General features: G+C 41.6%; 1 protein-coding gene across 2 annotated transcripts in view; it reads right to left on the bottom strand.

Moving 5' to 3' along the window:
- The window catches only part of LOC126236094 (tuberin), a 315,500-nt gene that overhangs the window by 156,762 nt on the left and 133,323 nt on the right, over nucleotides 1–25,415 (bottom strand). For both annotated transcript variants that reach the window (XM_049945162.1, XM_049945163.1), the window contains exons 10-14: nucleotides 22,545–22,713; nucleotides 20,579–20,815; nucleotides 17,178–17,418; nucleotides 14,834–14,952; nucleotides 5,251–5,575 (exon numbers count right to left, since the gene is read on the bottom strand). In XM_049945162.1, the coding sequence (XP_049801119.1) occupies nucleotides 5,251–5,575; nucleotides 14,834–14,952; nucleotides 17,178–17,418; nucleotides 20,579–20,815; nucleotides 22,545–22,713 (1,091 nt within the window). The remainder of the gene's footprint in view (nucleotides 1–5,250; nucleotides 5,576–14,833; nucleotides 14,953–17,177; nucleotides 17,419–20,578; nucleotides 20,816–22,544; nucleotides 22,714–25,415) is intronic.

Genomic DNA, 25,415 nt, shown 5'->3' with positions numbered 1-25,415 from the left:
GCTATCAGTCTGTCCTTGGCAATGAGACACAGTGGTTATTTATGTGAGTTACGTTTGTGTTAATATGGGTGTGTGTGTGGGGGGGGGGGGAGGGAGGCATTGTTTTACTCCAGAAGAAGGCCTTTTGGCCATAAACTTAATTGCCCAACTTGTCTGCAATTCAACATCTCCACTATATGGTGAGTAGCAATCTATCCTTTTCCTAAAACTGGTTTTTTTCTAGTGTCATTTCTACAAATTTTTACTATTGTTAGTAATCACCATCAAATATTACAATTTTTGAAATTAAGTTTCCACTTACTACTTTTCTAAGAATAGCAACTGGTATCTTTTTCTCTCTGCCATAACCAAATGGAAGTAGTTTATTTGCCTTCCACTTTTCTTGCATATCTGTAACTTCCCATTACTTTAATGTATTATAATTATTTGTTGTGTTTTGGTGTTATAGATTTACATTATAAATTATATTAAGGTGGTGCTATGCCAAGTACAGCTGTTAGACAAGTATAAAAATAATCAGCAACCACAATATTCTTAATGTCTAGCTTTTAGAACCATGTGTTACATCTTCATGGGAGGAAAGATGGAGTTTAGTGAAGAGGACAGGTCTACAGAACACAAATAGGGTTCCAATTCGTATGAGGAGGAAGAAAGGCAAAAGACCCTAGTAAAAGTTGTAAGGTTTAAAGGGGGTCACGAAATGGTTACCTCAAAAAAGACCTTGAATCCTGTTTACGCATTGAATTCAAGATCAAGTTCATTTTTCCAAATGGTAATCCCTATTTTTTATTCCATATTCGTATTCTACATGAAAAAATGCATTGCCTGTTGGGAACATTTTTTTCAAAAACCAATGGTTTGTCACCAGGGGGCACTTCATTGTAACTTTCCCAGGTTACCAGTATTTGAGAACGAAGCGAGATTGGGAAAAATTTTCAATGTAAATCTTGTACAATTTCTGAACTGTATCCACTGGTGAAATTTTCATGAACTTGAAATGGTCTTGAAATTCTTCAGTAGGGATTAACCTGAAGGCAAATACCATCGGCATTAGCGGCAACTAATGTGCACCATGTGCAGGGTGCCGAATCAGAGACTAGCACTGTGCTTGTGCCAGCACAATCAGAGGAGAGAAGGGTGGAGCTTTGAGGCTAACTATTAAATGTCATTGTCGGGGAATTTTAAATCATGACTGGGGGGTTCAGAGAAATTTTACCTTTGGAGACTCCAAAAATTTCTCGGCCATGCTCACTTAGAGTGATTCTTGACTGGTGTGACTCTCTCAACAATTTTTCTCTTATGGACTTAGAAAAATGTGTGTTAAGGGATTTAGAAAAATACCACCTTGTTGAACTCTGATGAATTTTGCCTCACGCGACTTAAGACCAATCATGTCTCGTGAGATTTTAATCAGTTCCTGTGAATTAAAATTTTTCCAAATCCCTACAAGCAAAATTATTCTCAACATGAATGTTTGGAGCCCATAATAGGAAAATTTATCTGAGTCACTTTGTCTTGCAATTGACCTCTGGCCAATCTTTCATTTTTGCCTTCTATCCATATCTGAAAAGGACGGATACCATGGGGTATTTGACTATTTTATTATTTACATCAACATCGAGATATGTACAGGTGGCCTCTTGAAAAACACTCATCCGTTAGACACCTACATAATTTTCTGAGAGAACACACTTAAATACTATACGTTCTGGCTTCACGTTGTGGCATAAACAACAGCGAGCAAGTGTAAACATATGGGTCGTGTATATTGTAATAAGTCAGTTGTCCTGCAACACGGTTGGCGGATGTTTCATTGAAGGTAAAACCTAAGAAAATCAATAACAGCAAATGTGATCAGTACAATTTATTTTTCAACTCTAATCTGTCTGAAATGGCTGATTAGAAATAGTGAGAATGATAAAAATTTCTGGCAAGTGCCGTGATAATCATGCAGCCGTGCAAAAGATTGTGTACCAAAAGGTATCCCGATACCCATCATCCCACAAAGGTTACAGTTAGGTCTCTGGTAAGACGACCTGAAAGAGGACCTTGAAAAGGCAGAGAGGAAAGACAGGCCCAAGAGAGGTGATTGCACTGGAAGTTCATGATATTGTCGCTGTAGATCCACACCTTTCGACTCTGCAGAATCAGTGAATACGTGGTGTGCCCCAATCAGTGGTATCTCTTGTATTAAGATACTTTAAATTCCACCCGTATCACTCATATCGCTTACATATCACCCAAGCAAATGAGCCTGGGGATACTGAGAGACACCTAGCATTTTGTTGATGGGCCAATATGCAAATACCTCTTGATCCCTTTTTCTTCACATGCACACTCTTTACAGATAATGCAAACTTCAACAACATGGGAGGAGTCAATCTCCATAATGCACACTACTGGGCGGAAGCAAATCTTCGCTGGCAGTGAGATCGCCAAACACTCAGATGGTGGTCAATCAATATCTGAGCGGGCATAGTTGGAGATTACATGACAGGTCCTGTTTTTTTATGGCGAAACTTTGAATATCTTCATATTCTCTAGAATCTGGTGCTTTCTTTACTACAAAATATCCCCCTAGACATACGAGCACATATGAAGTTTCAACAGGACGGCGCCCCTGCACATTAGGCCTTACCTGTCAGAAGGTACCTCAATGTATCTTACCCAAATTGATGGATTGGTATCAGTAGTGGAATTCATGAATTCTCACCAAGGTTGCCAGACTTAACACCACTGGACTACTTCTTATGGGGAGCTGTGAAGCAGAAGGTGTATTCCACTACCCCAACAACACCAGAAGATATTAGAGAAAGGATTGTGGGAGCTTTCCAAGCAATCACCCACCAGACATTGAATGATGTCGAGACCAGTTTCCAACAGTGTGTCACTGTGCATTAGGCAAAATGGGCAGTTGATCGAGCATCTGAGACCATAAATTTCCAGTGAGAACCATGTTAATCAACCCTTTTCATGGATAATGATGTGCGAAGTCCACTGGGCAACCTCCATGTGGTGCACATCAGGTTCTGCAAACACCGAGGGTATTTGCTTTCAGGTTAATCCCTACTGAGGAATTTCAAGGCCATTTCAAGCTCACGAAAATTATGTCAGTGGACAAGAGTTCAGAAACCATACAAGATTTTCTTTGAAAATTTTTAACAATCTCACTTTGTTCTTGAGAGATTGGTAACCCGGGAAAGTTACAGTGAAGTGCCCCATGGTGACAAACCATTGGTTTTTTGAAAAAGAGTTTCCTACAAACAATGTGTATTTTTTCATGTAGAATATAAATATGGAATAAAAAGTAGGGGTTACCATTTGCAAAAATGGACTTGACCTTGATAACAGGGTTGCAGGTCATTTCGAGGTAACCACTCCATTAACCACTTCAAACCTTACAACTTTTACTAGAGGCTTTTTTTTGCAGAATTGCGCCGCTGCAGAGATATCGGCCGGTATAGATTAAAATGGGACACACTGTAAAAATTTTATGGAACGCAACTTAACCCAGGAGATTATTGATTAAATTATGCATATTTTTACAGTATAATTTCATAACCTCAGACCTTATTACAAATTTTGATTTCAAACTGTCAAACTGACGCACGCACACGCACGCGCGCGCGCACACACACAATGCCTTGTCCAAAAAAGTACAGAAAATTCTACTGTCTTCTTTCAGTAGGTCACAGATACTGAATCTTGTGCGTATCCGATACTCCACTGACTTTAATACTTCATCAAAGAGACAATTCATCTTTCATTTGTGTGAAGTGTCAGCTTTCACAATAAATAAATGTTCCACAAACATTTCTCATAAAAAATTTAACGTTACAACAACAGGCCCACTATTAACAAAATACACTGTAAACTTCAATTACCTAAAGTTTTAGTGTTGTTCTGATAAAATATTTAATTCAGCCAACCTGCGTTTACTTGCAATTCCTCTTGTACATTAAACATTCTTTGAACTACTATTTCAAGTACTCAGTGTTGTTCCCATTTTAATCTACAGACACACAATTTTGGCAAATGTCAAGTCACGTGGCATATCTCACAAAGAAGTTTTTAGCTACTACTTCTTAAGCCTTTTAGCACCAAACATGATTTAACCATGAAAATTTAATATTAATTGTGGAATCATACTCCTATATCTTCTTTTCAAATCAAGGCAAAATTTGCATCCTTCTTTTTGATTATTGACACAATGTGAGAGCTGTTACAACTTTCAAACCAAGTGTTGTTGTGAATAATTTGAAAGGTATTGATTGAGTACACATAATTGCGCTGACAACCTGACAAATAATTTGAATTCACATTAGTTTCCCAGTTTTGCAGAGATTGTAACCATTTTCAAAATATTTTGTGTCAATAACGACCTGTCCTTTTACTGTTCATATGCCAAATCCACATGAGGCATGATGAAGTATAATTCAAATTAGGGACACATTTGGTAAATTACAAGTTTAATTATACATAAATTATATGTTTAACTGAAGAAAGGAAGGCAGGAAGGGCAGAAGAAAGGCATTTAGGATTTAATACCCCATCGACAATAAGGTCATTAGGGACTGAGTGTGCACTGTGATTTGACAGAGATGGTATAGGATACCATCTTTGTCCTTTTCATAGGAAATAGTCCAGCATTTTGCTTTACACTGTGTTAAGAAACCATGGGAAACATCAATCTGTATGGCCAAACATGAATCTGAATCTTGCTTCTACTGAATCTAAGTCCAGTGCGTTAACTACTGTGCCATCTTGCTTGTGCCACAGAAAGGTGTACGTGAGATATATTGGATAACATTTGTGTGACAGAGTAGGTAAGTTATTAGACCTCCACTTCAACGATTTAAAACATTTAATAAAAAGAGCTCAGCATGTATGTAGTGAATTTTTTCACAAGTTACTTCTGGTGACAGAACAATTTGTAATTTTTGTCACAGAAAATGTGGTTTTTGATTATCAAAAACAGTTCTATGTATATAAACATTAAATCTGTTAAACATGCAGTGAAATCAAGGTTAATTTTATTCCTCTAAAATTCAGTGAATCAATTACTGCATTTCACTTATCACTGTAGACTGAGGGGTTACCTACAAATGAAAAAGATAATTAACTAATCAGTCTTAAAAGCTCAGATTTTATTGCAAGTTTTATAGTCTTTAAAATTTTAAAATAAAGACACCTGAGACTTTTAGGAATGCATGGCACTGAAAGGAAAAAAAAAAAAGTAAATTTACTAACTTGATAAGAATTCGAGGATAGGTATGGCAATATGTACTGTTGCAGAGATCTTTGAAAGATTGAGCAACACTTCCGGCAACAATTTATGCATAGCATCACGCATCTCAAGCATGCAGGTTGTAAGAGCAGTAATGCACTGCCTTGCACAGCGAGACATGAGCCCATATTCAAGACACTTGATGGTACGTTGCTGAAGAGCAGGATCCAGCTGGGCGTGGTACGGTGCAAGTGATGCAAGCACTGGTATCACATGGGCCTGCAATTCAGAGCGTGTCATGCGCACACCTCGCAAGGCTTCAGGAAGGCCCAGTGATTTGTCACTAACCTGTCCAAAGAGAAAGATATTGTTGTCAAACAGAAAGATAATTTCGTTCTATAAATCTGTCCTATGAATAAATGTTATAGGAAGAAGTAACTAGTTGATCATCAAGACACATTACAATCTGCAAAAATTCACATAGTAATATTTCATACAATGTTACTACATATCAATTATCTGTGTACACAGAGATATAATGTTCTGACATTAAAACATTCACAGCAGATTAATGTAAAAAGACCGACTGCAGATGAAATGTTGAATGTTAATTTTTATGTACTATCATTACATTATTGCAGCAAATAATAAAACTGAATATAATTGGTTAGAATAAGGCCAAAAACCTGCCACATTTCATCTTGCATATGAAAACACATCAAGAAATTTATTTCTTTAATTATTTGGTGGTTTCCTCAGCTTCTGTAAGTGTAACTCTCTTTTAAGCTGAGAATTTGCTAGATTACATCTTAATGATTCGCTAAAATAGATTATTCTTTATGGTGCACAATTTTAAAAGCAAACCTACAGTTTTATCACTACAATAACACCATAGAAGCAAAATACATAAATATCTGAGGGAGCCAGACTAATGACCTGCCACTCAACGCAACATGGAAAGCTAACATTTGACAAGTCCACAGCCAAGTGAGTAAACGATTGGTTTCATAAGAGAGGACTGTGTTTCAAATCCAACTTACCAGATTTTTTTTCTTTATTCCCATATAATTCTAATAACAGATTTATTGCGAATGTGCAAATTATCAATACCTAAAGAATTATTTATTGTTTTCATAATTTTTAGGCTGAAAATATTGGTTTTCTCTAAAATTTTGGAATTAGTTTCCTATTATAACCATATTCATGCAGATATGTTCCAACTCACCGTGAGCCCGTTTTATCAGCATCTGCACAGGCACATTTCGACCCACCATGAGCCTATTTTTTTCTGGTATACATCCAGCTACAGCACAACTCATCGTATTAACCCCTTTTACCAGTAATCCTGCAGTTAATTTTGATCCACCAGATACAGCTGCATGTGCACAAACAACTTTTGGTTGGTGGAGGGAGAAAGGGAACAGAGTTAAAAAACCAGAATACTTCATTTGTGCATTAGTCCCCTACACAGTTACATGCAAACACTCCAAGGCCTCTAATTTTACAATTACATGTAGTGATGTGCCTGCTACTTCACAGCAAGGGACAGTGAGCCTGATTGTGTATCCAAATTGCTTGACACTGAAATTTCAAAAGAGCAATTAAAAACTGTACTTCTGTACAATGAACAGCTTCTTCTACAAAACAATCTCATCGCTTCAAAACCTTCTGCTGTAATAACACAAGAACATGTGGAAATTGGAAAAGAAATATTTCATAAAATTTTCAAAATGCTACCAGAGAAACAACTCATAGCATGAGACTGACTAATTGCCCACAAAAAAATCAGTGAAGAGGATTTGTCTGAAGAAAGTGAAGTAGTCTCATCATCTTCAGATGATAACTAGCCCAAAAGAAGCAGGTGAAAACAGATGGTGATTAAGTACCACTGGGCTACAAGATTATGGTTATCAATATAGCGAGAGAGTATCCAGGATGGAGTTCGGTTGCTCTTCACAGAAGGAGAGCATCATGCCTCAATAGCATGAAAGATATGAAAAGATGGGAAGTACACATTTTAATAAAGCTGCAATGAGGAATGAACAACTTAAAACAATTGATTTGTGGACCTCTGTTTTATAGAAGCTCAAGATTGTAATCAGCAGCTGACGACAAGAAACTTGCAACAATGACTCCTGCTGCTGCAGGCCCAATTTCCTGATTGGAATTTCAAGCTTCTGGTTCATAGGTAATGCTCTTCAAGCGAAGCCATCTGAAATACCAGAGAAAAGTCACCACATCTGGAACTAAGAGTGGAAGTGTTTCACTGCAGAAAGTCCTTGACACAGAAGCAAATTTCCGAAATCAGAGTCGAGCTCTCATACCAAAATATGTCAAGGACCTTGTTATTAACACTGATCAAATAAGTATCACAGAGAAAAGTACCCGACTCATTTACATCAATTGAGATACAATTTTTACAGAACACACAATATTAATTTGCGAAATATATTTATCCCAGGGCGCCAAAAACAGTCAACTTATGACGAAATTCTTGCCAAACGTGGAACAAAGGTGGTTGTTGTGCAGCAAAAGGATGTGCATAAGGTGACACATTTGAGCGCTCCACAATACGCTGTCATCTTATCTGGAAAATTACTAAAAATGGTCTTCCTCTGCTTGCAAGAGATCACTGGCTCCTTTGAACAAAGAATGAAAAACAATCAGCATAAGAATATGCATACAAATACAAAAACGTTATGCTAACATCTTCAAAGCCCGACAAATTCTCAACAGTATTATACAAGAAATTTCTAATTGACATAAATGAGAGAAGAACCGTTTCTTTTGCTCCTCTATTCATGAGGTGGGCAAATGAACCTGGACTTTTACAATGTAACTTTTCAAGATAGAGAGGATCTGTCAAGGTGCCAGTATTGAAGAAACTCCTCCACAATATACTCCACTTGTGCAGCTTTGCGACATTTATTTTTACAGGTAGGTGGAAAATCTTATAAAGCGACTACGAAATTGCTCATACATAATCAAATACAAAATAGAGAGCTTCTAGAGAATACTGCATAAAAATTCAATCAATTGTACAGCATCAGTTCTCTGCACCAATATTTGATGATTTATTTGGTATGCATGCTATGATGAAAAATTCTGTGATAACCAACACCTGTTTACAAATAAAAACCAAATTCGTTTTGCAATAGGCACATTGAAAAAACCACACACACGCAAAAGCTTGACGTACATTACATGTTATGTATGTCACAAACACAATATTGTTGTTTTCCATATTTTTATGTGCAGTGTCACCCTGATTCATGCATTGGTTGGTTGGTTGATTGGGGTTGAAGGGACCAAACAACAAGGTCATCAGTCCCTTGTTTCAAATGTGGTCCAGTCAGACGGATTGACATCTCAGAAAAGTCAAAAAGATAAAAGGCTAAAAAACGTGAAAGTGCAGTTGTGTTGTCAATGTGGGAGATAGGACAAAGAAGGAAGCTGAAAATCACAGCGAAGAGATACAACGCAGAGCCCAACCGGTAAACCCGCCCGAGGGCAGGAATCAGGAATCAGGTGGGTGACATACTTGGTCTGGGAACAAGATAGAATAGGAAGGATGAGTGGGAGAGAAACGGATCCATGAGGCGCAGTGTGGAAGGGGCAGCCAAACCATAAACTTGACAACCATAGTCCAAGTGAGACAGCACTAAAGCCCGATAAAGGCGGAGAAGGGTGAAGCAGTCTGCACCCCAAGAGGTGTGGGCAAGGAAGTGAAGGTCATTGAGTTTACAGAAACATCCTACTTTCAGAAGTCTGATATGAGGCAGCCAAGTGAGCTTGTTGTTGAAAAGAAGACCCAGGAAATGAAATTGTGGGACCACAGGTAATTATTGTGCATCAAGGTAGAGCTCCGGATCAGGGTGGACCGTAGTGCGGCGACAGAGGTAGACCACCATCAGTTTTAAAGAAGAGAATTGAAACGCGTTTGGAGGGTCCATGCAGAGGCATGCCATATAGCTCCCTGGAGCTGCTGCTCTGCAGAGGCCATCGAAGAGGAACTAACCCAAATGCAGAAATCATCCACATACAGAGCAGGGGTGACCAAAGGACTGACAGAGTCCACAAGTCCATCTATAGCAATGAGGAAAAGAAGTACACTCAATACGGAACCCTGTGGGATGCCATTCTCCTGGGTCTGTGGAGAACTAAAAACAGTAACAACCCGAACCCTGAACAACCAATTGAACAGGAAATGGCGGATAAAAATTGGGAGTGGGCTCCAAAGATCCCACTCATGAAGTGTAAGAAAGATGTGATGGTGCCAAGCTGTGTCATAGGCCTTGCAAAGGTTAAAAAATACGGCAACCAAATGGCAGCACTGGGAAAAAGCCTGCCAAACTGCAGATTCCAAGCGAAGTAAATGATCGATTGGAGAACGTCCCTCTCAGAAATCACACTGGTAAGGGGACAATAGATTCCGAGATTCGAGGACCCAACTGAGCCGCCGGGCTACCATCCATTCAAGTAACTTGCAAACAACATTTGTCAGACTAATTGGCTGATAGCTTTTGACAAACAGGGGGTTCTTACCAGGCTTAAGGATGGGAACCACGATGCTATCCCTCCGTTGAGAGGAAGTCACCCTGGAGCCAAATACAGTTAAACACCCGGAGAAGATGATGATGTCGTGGAGCACTGAGATGTTGAAGCAATTGGTTATGAATGTAGTCTGGGCCAGGTGCCGTATCATGAAAAGAAGAAAGTGTGGCAAGAAGTTCCCATTCTGTAAAAGGTTCGTTGTAAGATACTGACTGACAAGGGGTAAAACATAAGGCGGAAGCTGTTTATGGTGAAGGAAAGCATCCGGATAGTAGGTTGATACTGATGCTGTTGCAAAATGGGTCGCAAGATGTTTCGTGAGAATCAACGGGTCGGTGCAAAGGCCACCTGGGAGGGCAAGGCCCGGAAGGGTAGACTGCTGATGGCAACCTTGGAGAGAATGAAGTGTAGCCCATACCCATGACATAGGGACAGTTGAACAAAGGGAAGAAACAAAGTGTTCCTAACACACCTGTTTGCTCTGTTTGATTAAGTAACGGGCATTGGTGTGAAGGCGTTTAAAGGTAATAAGATTGACAGCGGATGGGTGCCTCTTAAGGTGTTGCAAAGCTCAACGGCGATCACTGATGGCAACAGCAATGGCTGGACTGCACCACAGGACTTGCCGGCAGTGAAATGGTCTGGATGAGTGTGGGATAGGAAGGCTAGCAGCGCAAACAATCGCATCAGACACGTCACAGAGGAAGTCATCAATACAACCCGACAAAGAGGGAGAAAGAAGTGCAGTGCAGTGTATAGAGGCCAATCAGCGCGTTGGAAAGACCAACGAGGTAATCTGTCCACCAGGCAGTGGGAAGGGAGCGAGAGAATCAATGGTAAGTGGTCACTATCACAAAGGTCGTTGTGTTGCGACCAGTGGAATGATGGGAGGAGGGAGGAAGAAGAAAGAGAAATATCAATGGCAGAAAAGGTACCAGACCGGCACTGAAATGAGCAGGGGAGCAATCATTAAGAACGCACAAGTCGTGGTCTGCAAGAAATTGGTCTATGAGAAGACCCCGACTAGATGGAAATGCACTGCCCCACAAAGGATGATGAGCATTAAAATCCCCAAGGAGGAGGAAGGGAGGAGGAAGTTGCTGAAGAAGGGCAGTTAAGGCAGCAGGTGTAAGAGTCCTGTCAGGAGGGAGATAAAGATTGCAAACCGTGACCTCAGAGTCCAGGTGGACCCTAACAGCAACCGCTTCCAACGTAGTTTGAAGAGGAATCCACTTGCTAGCAACGTCCATAAGGACCAACGTACAAACGCCACCAGAGCCCTGCAGGGGACCAACCTGATTTCGACAGAAAGCACGGAACCCACAGAGGGTCAGTGAGTGATCATCGGTAAAATGAGATTCCTGTACAACCACACAAGCTGAAGAATAAAACGAAATAAGGGATTTCAGCTCCAGAAGGTGATGATAATATCCATTACAATTCCATTGGATAACCATAGAACAATGATTCAAATGGTGGGTAAGCAGGCTAAAGCCAGTCATGCCACCGGGTCACTACCCGTCACCGACAAGGAGGGGGCGACATCCATGAACAGCAAGTCCGAGTCAGGTTGCATAGGGACTTATGTTTCTTCTTCTTTTCTGTTTGAGATCGAGGAGGGCTGTGCAGCAAAAAGGAGCCAGCTGCAGCAAGATCTGGAACAGAAAGAGATCAGGTGACCTGGGGGCCCTCAGACTGTGGTTCTTGTGGTCATCGTCTGGCAGCAGACCTTTGGCCTGGAAGGTGCCGGAAAGGGGGATCCTGGGAGGAGTGCACCTGACTGGCAGACGCCGAAGAAGTGGGACACTTCTCCGGCTGGGGTGTGGGAGTGGCGCCCGGAGGGGAGGGTGTGGGAGCCGCAGGGGAGGGGGGAGTGGGGGAAGACAGGGGTTTGGCCTGGGGTAAGGAAGGGGGAGGAAGGGCTGAAGATGTAACTAAAGAATAGCTAGATGTCATGGACACAGGATGAAGACATGCATACTTCTTATGAGCCTCAGTGTAGGTTAGACGATCACGGGACTTATACTGCTGTATCTTTTTTTCCTTCTTATAAACTAGGCAATCTGGAGAACGTGGAGAATGATTGCCATGACAATTAACACACACAGGCAGGGGAACACAGGAACTCCCCTCATGGAGTGGATGTCCACAGTCATTGCAGAGGGGGGCTTGCAAACAGCAGGAAGACATGTGGCCAAAACACAAGCACTTAAAACATCTCATAGGTGATGGGATGTATGGCTTCACATCACATCAATAAACCATAATCTTTAACTTCTCAGGGAGGGCATCCCCTTCAAAGGCCAGGATAAAGGCACCAGTATCATTGCAATTGTCCTTTGGACCCTTCTGAATACGCCGAACAAAGTGAACACCCCGCCGTCCGTGATGTCCCTAAGTTCCTCATCAGTTTTAAGGATGAGGTCCCTGTGAAAAATTACACCCTGAACCATATTCAAGGACTGGTGGGGGGTAATGGGCACAGGAATTGTGTCAATATGGTTACAGCCACGAAGGGTCGCAGACTGGGCAGCTGAAGCAGTTTTGATCAACAACGAACCCAACCGCATCTTGCTCAGAGTGTCCACTTCTCCAAACTTGTCTTCAATGTGTTCCACAAAAAATAAAGGTTTGGTATTGGTGAAAGCATCCCCTAGCCGACAGGCCTGACCCTCCTCCCAGTGGGTAGCCATGGAAGGGAAGGCCGAAGGGGCAGAAGAAGCAGCACTAACAGAATCATTTCAATGCAAAGAGAGGCCATAGAAGAACGGCCAGAGTTCTTGACCCATATGCATTTCATTTGCATAGTGTCCGTCCAGATACCACCCACTCCGATCAGGGGCTCTCTCCATGGGCACCACCCAGCCACAGCAAGGGCTGTCTGGCATGGCGGCCACTGCCAGGAGTTCAGATGCTCCAGGACGACAAGGAACCACTCCTAGGCTTACATGAGGTGGTCACAGCTCAGGTATCAGAAGTGTGATCCCTGTGTTTTCAGGGTGCTCAACCAAAAGGATACATGCGACCCCACCACACGGGCTGGCTACCGTGCTGGCTATGTACCCTAGCATCAGACAGCGACGTGAAAGAAAAGGTGGAAGGAACGAGGAGGGCACATGTCGGAGACACTATGTAAGGTGCTCTTCCCCAAGTGGCTCACACTACGGAATAGAAATTTAGTAATGGAGGTCAAACCCCAGAGGGGGACCAGAGAATGCCAAAAGGATGAGGTAATTATGCAACAAAACCAAATTGTAAAGCCAACATAACCAAGAGGGCAGCGGGGCCAACATAAACATGGACACTAAGAGGGGGAGAGGAGAGGGCGAAGGGGAAGGAGCATTTCGACATCCTCTGTATAGTCCAGACTTGCCATCAAGTAACTCATCTCTTGCCCCAAGATGAAGGTCTGGCTGGCTATTCAGCACTTCACAGTGAATGATGAGCTCAAGGATACTGCCAACAAATGGCTGGAGCACCATTCTCTAATGAAGGGATTAAGGAGCTGGTTTTAAGATGCAACAAATATTTGCAATTGGGTGGTGGTGTTCTGAAGAAGTAATGTCAACATGTGAGAACAGATTGTATATATAAATTTATCTACTTTTCCTTTTTTTAACAATGGATCCAAGATTAATTTATAAACATCCTGCTTAACAAAGTGACACTCATGCACAGTCTAAGTTTGAAATTACCTACTGAGGTATTTTGGCAGAGCAAACAGTGTATAAAATAAGCACTTCCCTGTCCATCACTGGAGACACAGAATGCACTACTGATGTGCACTGGGAGTGAACATTTACTTTTACCTTCAATACACAGTTGGCTGTTTGTAGTGATTTCCTGTGGTCGAAAGAATAATGAGAAAGATTTTTATGATAAAAAAAGATGAACCCCGTTTGTCAGGAGTTTACAATGGATGCATGATAAAAATGATTTATCTGAAATCCCTGCTGTTTAACCCCCGAGTAGGCGTTTTTCATAACATGGGCAGGTGCGTGGGGTGCTTTCTACTCGTGAAAAGAATAGCTGTCTATGTTACCAAGGTAAACATGTATGAACAAAATTACAGTTTAATCTTAGTTTAATTAAACAGTGATAAAATAAGCTAACATTATATGAGCTAAATCACTGTTCATTTAAATGATGATAATATAAACCTTTGATTGTCTCACTCTGTTGCCACACACAAGTGTTACACCATAGCAATGACCCACTCGAAGCAATAAACAGTGAAGTTGCCTCAGATCCCTGCCAACCACTTATTTCATCACCGGTTATCTTGTAGATAACAGCCTCATTGTGAGATTGTGCTGCTAGCATGTATCAGGGTCATTTTCTAGATGGATCAATGTTTTTTTCTCATCTAGCTCAGTGTTTATTTTATATTACTGCTGCTCACTTGGAAGTATGACAGCACAACTTATTACTGTGTTAGGAGAAGCAATAATGAAGGAATAGGTATGGGCTCACACTTGTAAAACAACAATGGAACTGTAGAAAACAATTTTATTAGTGATTGGTGCACTTTATACACAGGCACACCCACTTGAGGTTTAATAATCATAGTCAATTCACTGCATAGTGCCTTTATTAGAATCCTACACTGTTAAAATCTACTTACAGTACCTCCCAATTATTCAGGATAAGATGGGGGAGAAGATGCACAATAATCAAAAAACAAGAGTAATGGAGATATTTTCAAACATGTATTGGGGTTTATGTCTACTGGATCAGTAGTAGCAGTAGTAGTAGCAGTAGCAGCAGTAGCAGCAGTAGCAGCGTTGGTGGCCAACAACTGCACATGCTCAGGCATGGCTCGATTCAATTGTCTTCTGCTGCCAGTCTGACTTAGCATCCGCCACTGCCCCTAGCGGTTGGCAACTGCACTGCCGGTTGCAAGTGTGCGACATCTCTCTCTCTCTCTCTCTCTCTCTCTCTCTCTCTCCCCCTCTCCCTTTCTCTCTCTCTTTTAAGATGCATGAACAATCTACAAACTGAATAATCTGCACATGAATAATGGTGAGTACACGCTATACTGTAAGTACTTACAATGGCACACACAGCAGCAGCCAACATGTCAACATCATTTCCATGACGAGACAAAATGAGAGCTTTATTCTGCATTACTCGAGGCACTTCCTGCAGAATCAGCTGCAGTACTTTCCAATCTGTAAACCCATTTGATGTAAAATATTTAAAAAATGTTTATAAAAAAAACTGAATTATACCATGTACTGAGATGACAAAATTCATGAGGTAGTGATATGCATATATGCAGATGGCGGTAGTATAACATACACAAGGTAAAAAAGGACAGTACACTGGCAGAGCTATCATTTGTACTCAGCTGACTCACGTAAAGAGGTTTTCGACACGATACTGGCTACGCAATACGAATTAACAGACTCTGAATGCAGAATGTTAGTTGGAGTCAGATGCATAAAATATTCTACTTCAGAAAACGACAGAGAATTCAATATTTCAAGATCCAAAGAGTCAAGAGTGTGCTGAGAATGCCACATTTCAGGCATTACCTCTCTCCACAGACAACAGTGTAGCTGATGGACTTCACTTAACAACTGAGAGCAGTGGCATTTGCATATAGAGTTTTCTGTGCTAACAGACAAGCAAAGCTGCATGAAATAATTCCAGTAAACAATGTGGGACATACAATGAACTTATCCATTAGGACAGTGTGGCAAAATGTGGCAGCAGATGACTGATGCAAGTGCCTCCACTAACAGCACAAGATTACCTGCAATACCTCTCCTGGGCTTGTGACCACATCAGTTGGACACTAGATGACTGTCAAACCATGTCCTGGTCAAATGAGTCCTGATTTCAGTTGGTAAGAGCTGATGATAGAGTGCAGTGTGGCACAGACCCCATGAAACCATGGACCCAACTTGTCAACAAGGCACTGTGCAAGCCGGTGGTGGCTCCGTAGTGGTGTGATTTCTGTTTATATGGAATGGATTGTGTCCTCTGGTCCAAATGAACCCATCATTGACTGGAAATGGTCATGTTCAGTTACTTGGATACCACTTGCAGTCATTTGTGGTCTTCATGATCCCAAATGATGATGTCCTGTCACCAGGCCACAAATGTTCACAACTGGTTTGAAGAACATTATAGACAATTCGGGCGAATGATTTGGCCACCCAGACTGCCCGACACAAATTCCATCAAACATTTATGACACAATCTAGAGGTCAGGTCATGTACAACATCCTGCACTGACAATACTCTCATGATTACGGGTGGTTATAAAGGCAACATGACTCTATACTGCTACAGGGGACTTCCAACAACTTTTAGAGTACATGACATGTCGAGTTGTTGCACTATGCTGGGCAAAAGGAGGTCTGACACAATATTAGAGGGTATCCCATGACTTTTGTCACCTTAGTATACATTACACATACTCAAAAAAATTATATTTATATATATATTGCTAGCATTTATTTATCTGTACTGCTTTCTTGTATTACAAACATTATATGGTTTAATACAAAGCTAACTTGAACTACTTTAAACATGTGGGCAAACTTTCTGTCATTGGGATATTTTGTAATACGAGAAAGCAGTACAGATAAATAAACGCTAGCAAAACGTATCGTGCACAATATTAAATTACTAAGCAAAAATTTATTGATGAAAGATAAAAGCAGAGCCAGCTAGACAGCTCCTTTTTCCTTCCATTGTCAATTGTACCACGTTTGTTTTATAAAGGACTGTATACATAGACAGAACTTATAGGTGGTGGTTGGTGTTTTCGGGGAAGGAGACCAGACAACGGGGTCATCGGTCTCATCGGGTTAGGGAAGGACGGGGAAGGAAGTCGGCCGTGCCCTTTGAAAGGAACCATCCCGGCATTTGCCTGGAGCGATTTAGGGAAATCACGGAAAACCTAAATCAGGATGGCCGGACGCGGGATTGAACCGTCGTCCTCCCGAATGCGAGTCCAGTGTCTAACCACTGCGCCACCTCGCTCGGTCAGAACTTATATCCTCCTCTTGATAAAATAACCCTAATGGGTTTTGATAAAATTTCAAAATTTTGATACAAAAAACAGATCAAAATTTTAGAACAGGAGATGAGATGGCAGATTACAAATGATGTGGGTAATACATTGCACAGCCACAAGTAAAATGTCAATGTGTTGAAACACAAATGAAACAGGAGTTTTAGGCACAATCACCCAGTAATTACAATCATCATTTAACAGTAAAAACAGTGTTTCTTCAACTTCCTTTTCTATTTCAGACTTAATCATCTCCACAAAAAAACCTGAAGTGCTGCATAATTACAAGTTGTTCTATTTAACTATGGTGATTTTCCAATTTTATGAACTATGTTCAAAGTTTTATATCATACTTCAATTAAAACAAACCTCTTTCCTGCTTCAGAGCCGTCACAACAGCCTTGCAAGCATGTGTGAGAGAGAGGTGTGTGACAGTGCAAGGTACATGAGCTGCAGGTGCAGGGCTTGATGGCTGTGGCGACACAGGTCGTTCCCCATGTTTGTGATCCACACACAGAAAAGGGCTGTATCGCAACTGATGGGTCACAGGATCAGGAAAACCAGGCTGGTACATTGAATTTGCTCGAAGTTGCAGGAAACACTCAAATATCTAGAAAGGAAATACCAAAGAAGTATTACAGAGCTTGTCTGTAGCTTTGAAACAGTTGAAAAATTACAAATAGATTTAATTAAGTTGTTATCCTCCTCCTTCTTCTTATTCTTCTTCAATTTCTTTATGGTTTCAAATGGCAAGGGAGTCACAACACTAAACCCATTGGGTCATTTGATGGTGAAGATTCAAAGTAATCAACCAGTCCCATTCAACAATTAAAATTGATTTTTAAGATCTAACAGCAGCCTTGTTTCCCTGTTACAACAACAACTGATCTTTTAAGTGACCTATCATATTTCGGCACATTTGTGCCACCATCAGTGGGCACTGTTATTTCGGCCATAGTCTCTGGAACATCTACACGTTCCTCTTTATATCATTATATACACTCCTGGAAATTGAAATAAGAACACCGTGAATTCATTGTCCCAGGAAGGGGAAACTTTATTGACACATTCCTGGGGTCAGATACATCACATGATCACACTGACAGAACCACAGGCACATAGACACAGGCAACAGAGCATGCACAATGTCGGCACTAGTACAGTGTATATCCACCTTTCGCAGCAATGCAGGCTGCTATTCTCCCATGGAGACGATCGTAGAGATGCTGGATGTAGTCCTGTGGAACGGCTTGCCATGCCATTTCCACCTGGCGCCTCAGTTGGACCAGCGTTCGTGCTGGACGTGCAGACCGCGTGAGACGACGCTTCATCCAGTCCCAAACATGCTCAATGGGGGACAGATCCGGAGATCTTGCTGGCCAGGGTAGTTGACTTACACCTTCTAGAGCACGTTGGGTGGCACGGGATACATGCGGACGTGCATTGTCCTGTTGGAACAGCAAGTTCCCTTGCCGGTCTAGGAATGGTAGAACGATGGGTTCGATGACGGTTTGGATGTACCGTGCACTATTCAGTGTCCCCTCGACGATCACCAGTGGTGTAAGGCCAGTGTAGGAGATCGCTCCCCACACCATGATGCCGGGTGTTGGCCCTGTGTGCCTCGGTCGTATGCAGTCCTGATTGTGGCGCTCACCTGCACGGCGCCAAACACGCATACGACCATCATTGGCACCAAGGCAGAAGCGACTCTCATCGCTGAAGACGACACGTCTCCATTCGTCCCTCCATTCATGCCTGTCGCGACACCACTGGAGGCGGGCTGCACGATGTTGGGGCGTGAGCGGAAGACGGCCTAACGGTGTGCGGGACTGTAGCCCAGCTTCATGGAGACGGTTGCGAATGGTCCTCGCCGATACCCCAGGAGCAACAGTGTCCCTAATTTGCTGGGAAGTGGCGGTGCGGTCCCCTACGGCACTGCGTAGGATCCTACGGTCTTGGCGTGCATCCGTGCATCGCTGCGGTCCGGTCCCAGGTCGACGGGCACGTGCACCTTCCGCCGACCACTGGCGACAACATCAATGTACTGTGGAGACCTCACGCCCCACGTGTTGAGCAATTCGGCGGTACGTCCACCCGGCCTCCCGCATGCCCACTATACGCCCTCGCTCAAAGTCCGTCAACTGCACATACGGTTCACGTCCACGCTGTCGCGGCATGCTACCAGTGTTAAAGACTGCGATGGAGCTCCGTATGCCACGGCAAACTGGCTGACACTGACGGCGGCGGTGCACAAATGCTGCGCAGCTAGCGCCATTCGACGGCCAACACCGCGGTTCCTGGTGTGTCCGCTGTGCCGTGCGTGTGATCATTGCTTGTACAGCCCTCTCGCAGTGTCCGGAGCAAGTATGGTGGGTCTGACACACCGGTGTCAATGTGTTCTTTTTTCCATTTCCAGGAGTGTAGTTTATCACACTTTCTCTCATGGTCCCTGCCATCTGTATCTTCATCTGTTAAAGAAATACATACAGAAACATGGTAAGTTTTTAATGATCAAAACTCACATACTGAAAGATTTACCTTCACAAAAGAAAAAAATAATTTCTCTCTCAATGGTACGAATATTTTCAATATAGATGTCTATTCTGTCATGAAGGATGTTTAGTATTTTTTTTCTTTTTTTTAATCAAGCATTTGGCATTTATGAAGGTAGCTGAATAAAGATTATAGAGGAAAGCTAACAACTGGCAAACAAAAGCTCACAGCTGACAAGCTGTGTAAATATTCATGAAAGTACTAAAGATACATTACACTATAAAGCTTTATCAAACATACTGGTGAAGCTACATAATCATGCCAGCTGCAGAATCATATTTGGAATCAACATGTGTGTTGCGGAGGGTTCATGGCATCTATGGAGGCTGACAGTACATGCACTTGTGTGGTACAATGCTCAGTACACAACATAACAATTATCCCTCTACATCTCTTTCTGGCAACTGGAGACACAACAACAAATGTACATATCCTTGTGCATCCATTAACTGCAGTTTCGTAGTGACAATGATATATTTTAAGTCAAGTAGTTCTCCGTTATGACCAACCTCATTCAAACTTGCAATGGATCTCCTTTAAAATTTTATCAGGCACTAGGAATGTCATCAAATAAAAGTATGATGCCTTCTCTCTGATACACAACTTCTCTTGAAGTGTTGGGATCAAAACTGACTTCTGGCACTATAGCAAAAATCTAAGAGTACTGTTGTTCCACTCTTGATGGTAATATTAATTACCACCAGTTGTCACTTGTAATATGCCATGTCCTTGCTATCTACGTCACTCACGTACACTTCACCAACATGAATGTTACTGAATTACACGTATATCAGATCATTCCTCGTGATAAACAAACATTCCTGTCTGCAAGCATACTTTATCATATCAGTAACAACACATTTCACAACTGTTCAACATATACTGCTTGTATTTAAACTTTTGATAAGGAAGTTTAATTTCTTGTTATTAAAATGGAACTTCATGTCTCGGCAATCTGAATCTAATGAGTAACTGAGGGGGAACTGAACACGAAACTTTGCTATTAACTTATTAGTGCACTAGCAGCTATTAAAATTACATGGGTCACAATTAATTCAGAATATATTCATTACAGTTTTGCTCTCTTGATATGTACATGAGATTACTATAAAATCATTGAATTTAGATCATTTTATTCACACTAAATCCAATGCTTCCTTATGTGCTAGTGCACAGTAAGTGTGTGTGCTGTGCTGTTCATATGAATAAATACTCACCATGAATCTAATACTGTTGCAATTTTCGAACACAGTGGGACGCTGGTAATGTGCATCAAGGTGCCCAACAAGCAACTTGTATGTATGTATTGCGTGTGACGATGGTAGCTGATATATTTTTATCTTCAGAATTCGGACTAAACCAGCCACCACTGTTTTCACATCAAGCATATCTGCCTCACTACATGAGCCAAGAGTTGGGTCTTGACCATGCAGTTCAAAGGGCCTGCTAAGCAACTGTAAATTAAGAAGAAAAATTGCATACTTTATCCAAAATTTGTTACAGCATGACTGCCTGTGTGCAGTGCATATCCATTTGTACAACTCTAGTTTAATAGTAAACCAGGAAAAATATTATGCAACAATTTGATATTACAGTGATTTCAGAATAAACTTACAACCAGGAAGACTCTCATTAAAGAGATCAAATACAAAATGTCACTGCAGTTCTCATCAAAGAGAGCAAATACAAAATGTCACTGCAGCTGTTGTAGGACACATTACCTGTGACACAGACACCAAATTTTAACAATAACTTCATGCAAAATAGTCTGTCAAAAGTTTTTCCTCGATAATTTACTGATATAAGGCTGAAGAAATCTCTTCACAGAAAATAGTTTCCTTTCAAGCAGTATCACTGAAATCCTTGAGAGATGCTAAATGTATGACTTGTATGAAAAATCCTCAGGAGTGATAATTTCAGCCAGTGTCCTTACAACATGTCTTCTCATGTTTTGTTAGTTGTGAACCTGACATCTTCAACATAAATTCTGATAATCATATCATTTCACAGACAACTTATTTTGATAGCCTACTGCCTTCCTTACAGGTAGCCACAAAAATTCCAAATCATGGCATCAAATAATTTTGTGTAACTCATGTATAAAGCACCAATTCTACTTTAAAATTTAAAAAAATTGTGAGTGAAATAGTGCACATAAAATCATTCTGTACAGTCAATTGCAACAATCATTCTGTACAGTCAATTGCAACAATCATTCTGTACAGTCAATTGCAACAATCATCTGTCTTTAGAAATAACAAAATGGCAGACTGTCGTGATTTTCTTGCACAAAACGTGACTCAACAACGATGCAAAAAAATGAACAACTTGTTCACAATTTTTGCATACTGATACAAAACTATTACAAATACTAATAAACAATTCTCAAAGTTTTTGACATATCTTATTTGAATTAAAAAACACTGGAGCATAAAATAAGTCGACTGAAGTATATTAGAACTTTCTTTTCAATATATTAGCATGACAATTAAAGCCACGAGTAAAATGTGCCTGAATAACGGGTCCAATAACGAAACAAAAGTGCTTAAAACTGTAACTCAGATGAATGTAGCAAAAGTGCGTAAGTGCGCACCTACCCACACACACACACACACACACACACACACACACACACACACACACACACACTGATGCACATCAGCAGTGTGTACGTTTATGCCCTGACAATTTAAGGAGAAGTCCTGCCATTGCACAAAGTTTTAATAATCCCATTACACTCACACTATAACACTGACTAAAATAGTAACCATGTCCTTGTAGAGATGTCCTTGGCAGTAAATATAAGTTTACTCTAGGGTCACAGCACAAAAGCATGGATCTGAATTGTCAAGCACAGATGTATAATGAGAATTTACCAATTATCACTTGTTAGGCTTTTAACATTATATGAAAATAAACTAAATGGAAACGTGAGTCATGGACAACAACTCTAAACACGAAACTAATATTAAAAATAGTTTACAAGTTATATTCAGTAATTGATAACATTTTTCTTTTGGGGTAATTGCAGCCCAAGGAGTGCCACATAAAAACTGAAAATATAACTATGTTCAGTCTTAAAAAACTGTCAATAGTAAATTTCAGTAAAGTAATCAAACTGAAAGTATATACAATTCACTAAAATCTGTTCCAGTAAATACTGCATAAGAGGTGGGTACTTACTTTCCCCAGCAAATCAAGCAGTTCCAAACATCTTTTGTTCTCGCATTCAACACAAAGTTGTATGAGAAGCTCTGCAGCAGACTTGCGGACTTGGATATCATTGTCATTGTCAATATGTTGCAAGTACGGCACAACCACTTTCTCTATTAACTCATCTTCGTAAAGGCATCTGTAGAAGCAACCATACACTATCAATGATGATATACTGAAGTAATTTTTAAATTACAGTTACAATAACACAGAATGTTTATTTTCCTTCATGCTTGTTTTTATCATTCATTCAAGGTTTACCACTACAATATTGTACATGATCCAGTCACATTAATGTTGCCAGCATCTATGTTCGACATCAATGTGCAATAACCACTCACAGATGGCAGGTGGCAGCACTAGTAGTGAAAGGTATGTAAAATTTCAGGGGGATATGGAAAACAGTGCAGTCATTGTCTTATTGCAGAGAGTGGAAGATTTGCCTGGCTTCCAAATGGGGCATGATCGTTGGATTCTGGGCCAAGGGTGAAAGCATTTCCGAAATGGCTAAGTTTGTAAATTATTTGAGTGCCAAAGTATAGTGTATGCATTGCAAAAATGGCAATATGCAAATCCAGTGCCAAGACAACTGTGGTGCACCATGGGCCATAGATGACAGAGGTGAACAATGGTTGTGAAGATGTGTACTGGTAAATAGACCACCCAGATGAAACGCGACTACAAACTGTGTCTTATCAATGACTGTTCAGTGAACATTACTGTTATGGGCCTCCACAGCACGCACCTAATTCATGTATCCATACTGACTGCTGTCATCGGCAATGAAGGCTGGAATTTGCACACCAATGGCACAATCATATGGTCACCAAATGGCCTTTTCAGATGAATCATGTTTTATGCTCCATTGGACAAATGGCTGTTGGCATGTATGGCCCTGCAACAAACATGTGAATGTTACATTCCAGAGGAGGGGGTGTTATGGTTTAGGAAACGTTTCTGTGGAGTTCCCTGGATGATCTCGTCATTCTGAAGGGCACAATTAATCAATACAAGTATGCATCTATCCTTAGGGGCCATGTCCACCTCTACATGCACTCTGCTTCTTGCCTCAGCACAATGGCATCTGCCGAGCAGGACAGTGCAATGTATCACACAATTTACAGTATGCATGCACGGTTTGGAGGGCACCAAGATGAGTTCACTGTATTCCCTGACCATCAAATGCCACAGATTTAAATCCAACTGAGAATGTGTGGGACCACTTCGATCGGGTTGACTGGACCATGGATACTCAACCAAGAAACCTAGCGCAGGTGGCCACGGTACTGCTGTTGGCATGGCTCCACTTTGCTATCCTTACCTTCCAGAATCTCACTGCCTCTTCTTCCACGCCCATGCTGTAAAAAGTGGTTATTCAGGTTTTTGACAGGTGGTCAAAATAATGTGACTGGATCGTGTGTTTCACTTAGTAACTTATCTATGCTGGGAATACTGATGGAACTAGCAGCATACCCTCCTATCTTCGCAAAGGTACCACTAGGTTTCTACAGCTGGATGACTCGTCTGGCATAGTGGTAACAAATTACACACACTTGCTTGTGGATCAGTCTACGTATTAGTAGTAAAAGATGAATCAAGATCCCTACAGTAGTTCTTGGGGGTAGCCTTCATGTACAGACAGAAAAAAATTGGGGGAGGTTGGTTGGTTGGTTGGTTGGTTGGTTGGTTCGCGGGATTAAAGGGACCAGACTGCGACGGTCATCGGTCCCTTTTCCCAAAAAAAATTAAAACCACTCAAAGAGAATAAAAACAAACAGCAGGAAAGACGTCAGATGACACAGGACAAGAAATACTCCTACAGAGATCAGACAAAACAAATTAAAATCACACAGAGTGTGACGGTGGTTGGCCGACCATAGAAATAAAAAAGGAAAAGCCAACCACTTGAAACACATTAAAAAATCAGTTTAAAACTGGAGGCCAAAGGCCAGAATCAACACAAAACTATAAGATAAAACAGAAACACTTAGATTAAATGATGAAAACCCCCTGCCCGAATAAAACGTAAAACTAAGTCAGCCGCAGCAGAGTCATCTGTTAAAAGGGCAGGGAGCGTGTCAGGCAGTGCGAACGACTGCCTGAGCACAGCTAAATGCGGACACTCCAATAAAATATGGACCACAGAGAAAACGGAGCCGCAGCGACATAGAGGCGCATCCTCACGGCGCAATAAGTGGCCGTGCGTAAGCCAAGTGTGCCCAATGCACAGCCGGCAGAGGACAACAGACTCCTTGCGGGAGACCCGCATGGACGACAGCCACACAGTCATCGTCGCCTTGATTGGACGGAGTTTGTTGGGCGTGGGCAGATTGCGCCATTCAGCGTCCCAAACCGAAAGAACTTCGCGGCGTAAGACTGCCCGCAAATCAGTCTCCGGGAGGCCAATCTCCAGAGATGATTTGCTAGTGGCCTCTTTCGACAGGCGGTCAACATTCTCATTGCCAGGTATCCCAACATGGCCTGGGGTCCACACGAAGACCACAGAGCGGCCGCAACGCGCAAGAGTATGCAGGGACTCATGGATAGCCATCACCAGACGAGAACGAGGGAAACACTGGTCGAGAGCTCGTAAACCGCTCAGGGAATCACTACAGATAACGAAGGACTCACCTGAGCAGGAGCAGATATACTCTAGGGCTCGAAAGATGGCAACCAGCTCAGCAGTGTAAACGATGCAGCCAGCCGGCAAGGAACGTTGTTCGGAATGGTCCCCTAGAGTGAGCGCATAACCGACTTGAGCAGCAACCATCGAGCCGTCAGTGTAAACAATGCCAGAGCCCTGATACGTGGCCAGGATGGAATAAAAGCGGCGGCGGAAGG

The sequence above is a fragment of the Schistocerca nitens genome, chromosome 2, assembly GCF_023898315.1.
Source record: "Schistocerca nitens isolate TAMUIC-IGC-003100 chromosome 2, iqSchNite1.1, whole genome shotgun sequence".
In the NCBI taxonomy this organism is placed as follows: Eukaryota; Metazoa; Arthropoda; class Insecta; order Orthoptera; family Acrididae; genus Schistocerca; species Schistocerca nitens.
This window is presented reverse-complemented; position numbering and strand designations above follow the sequence as displayed.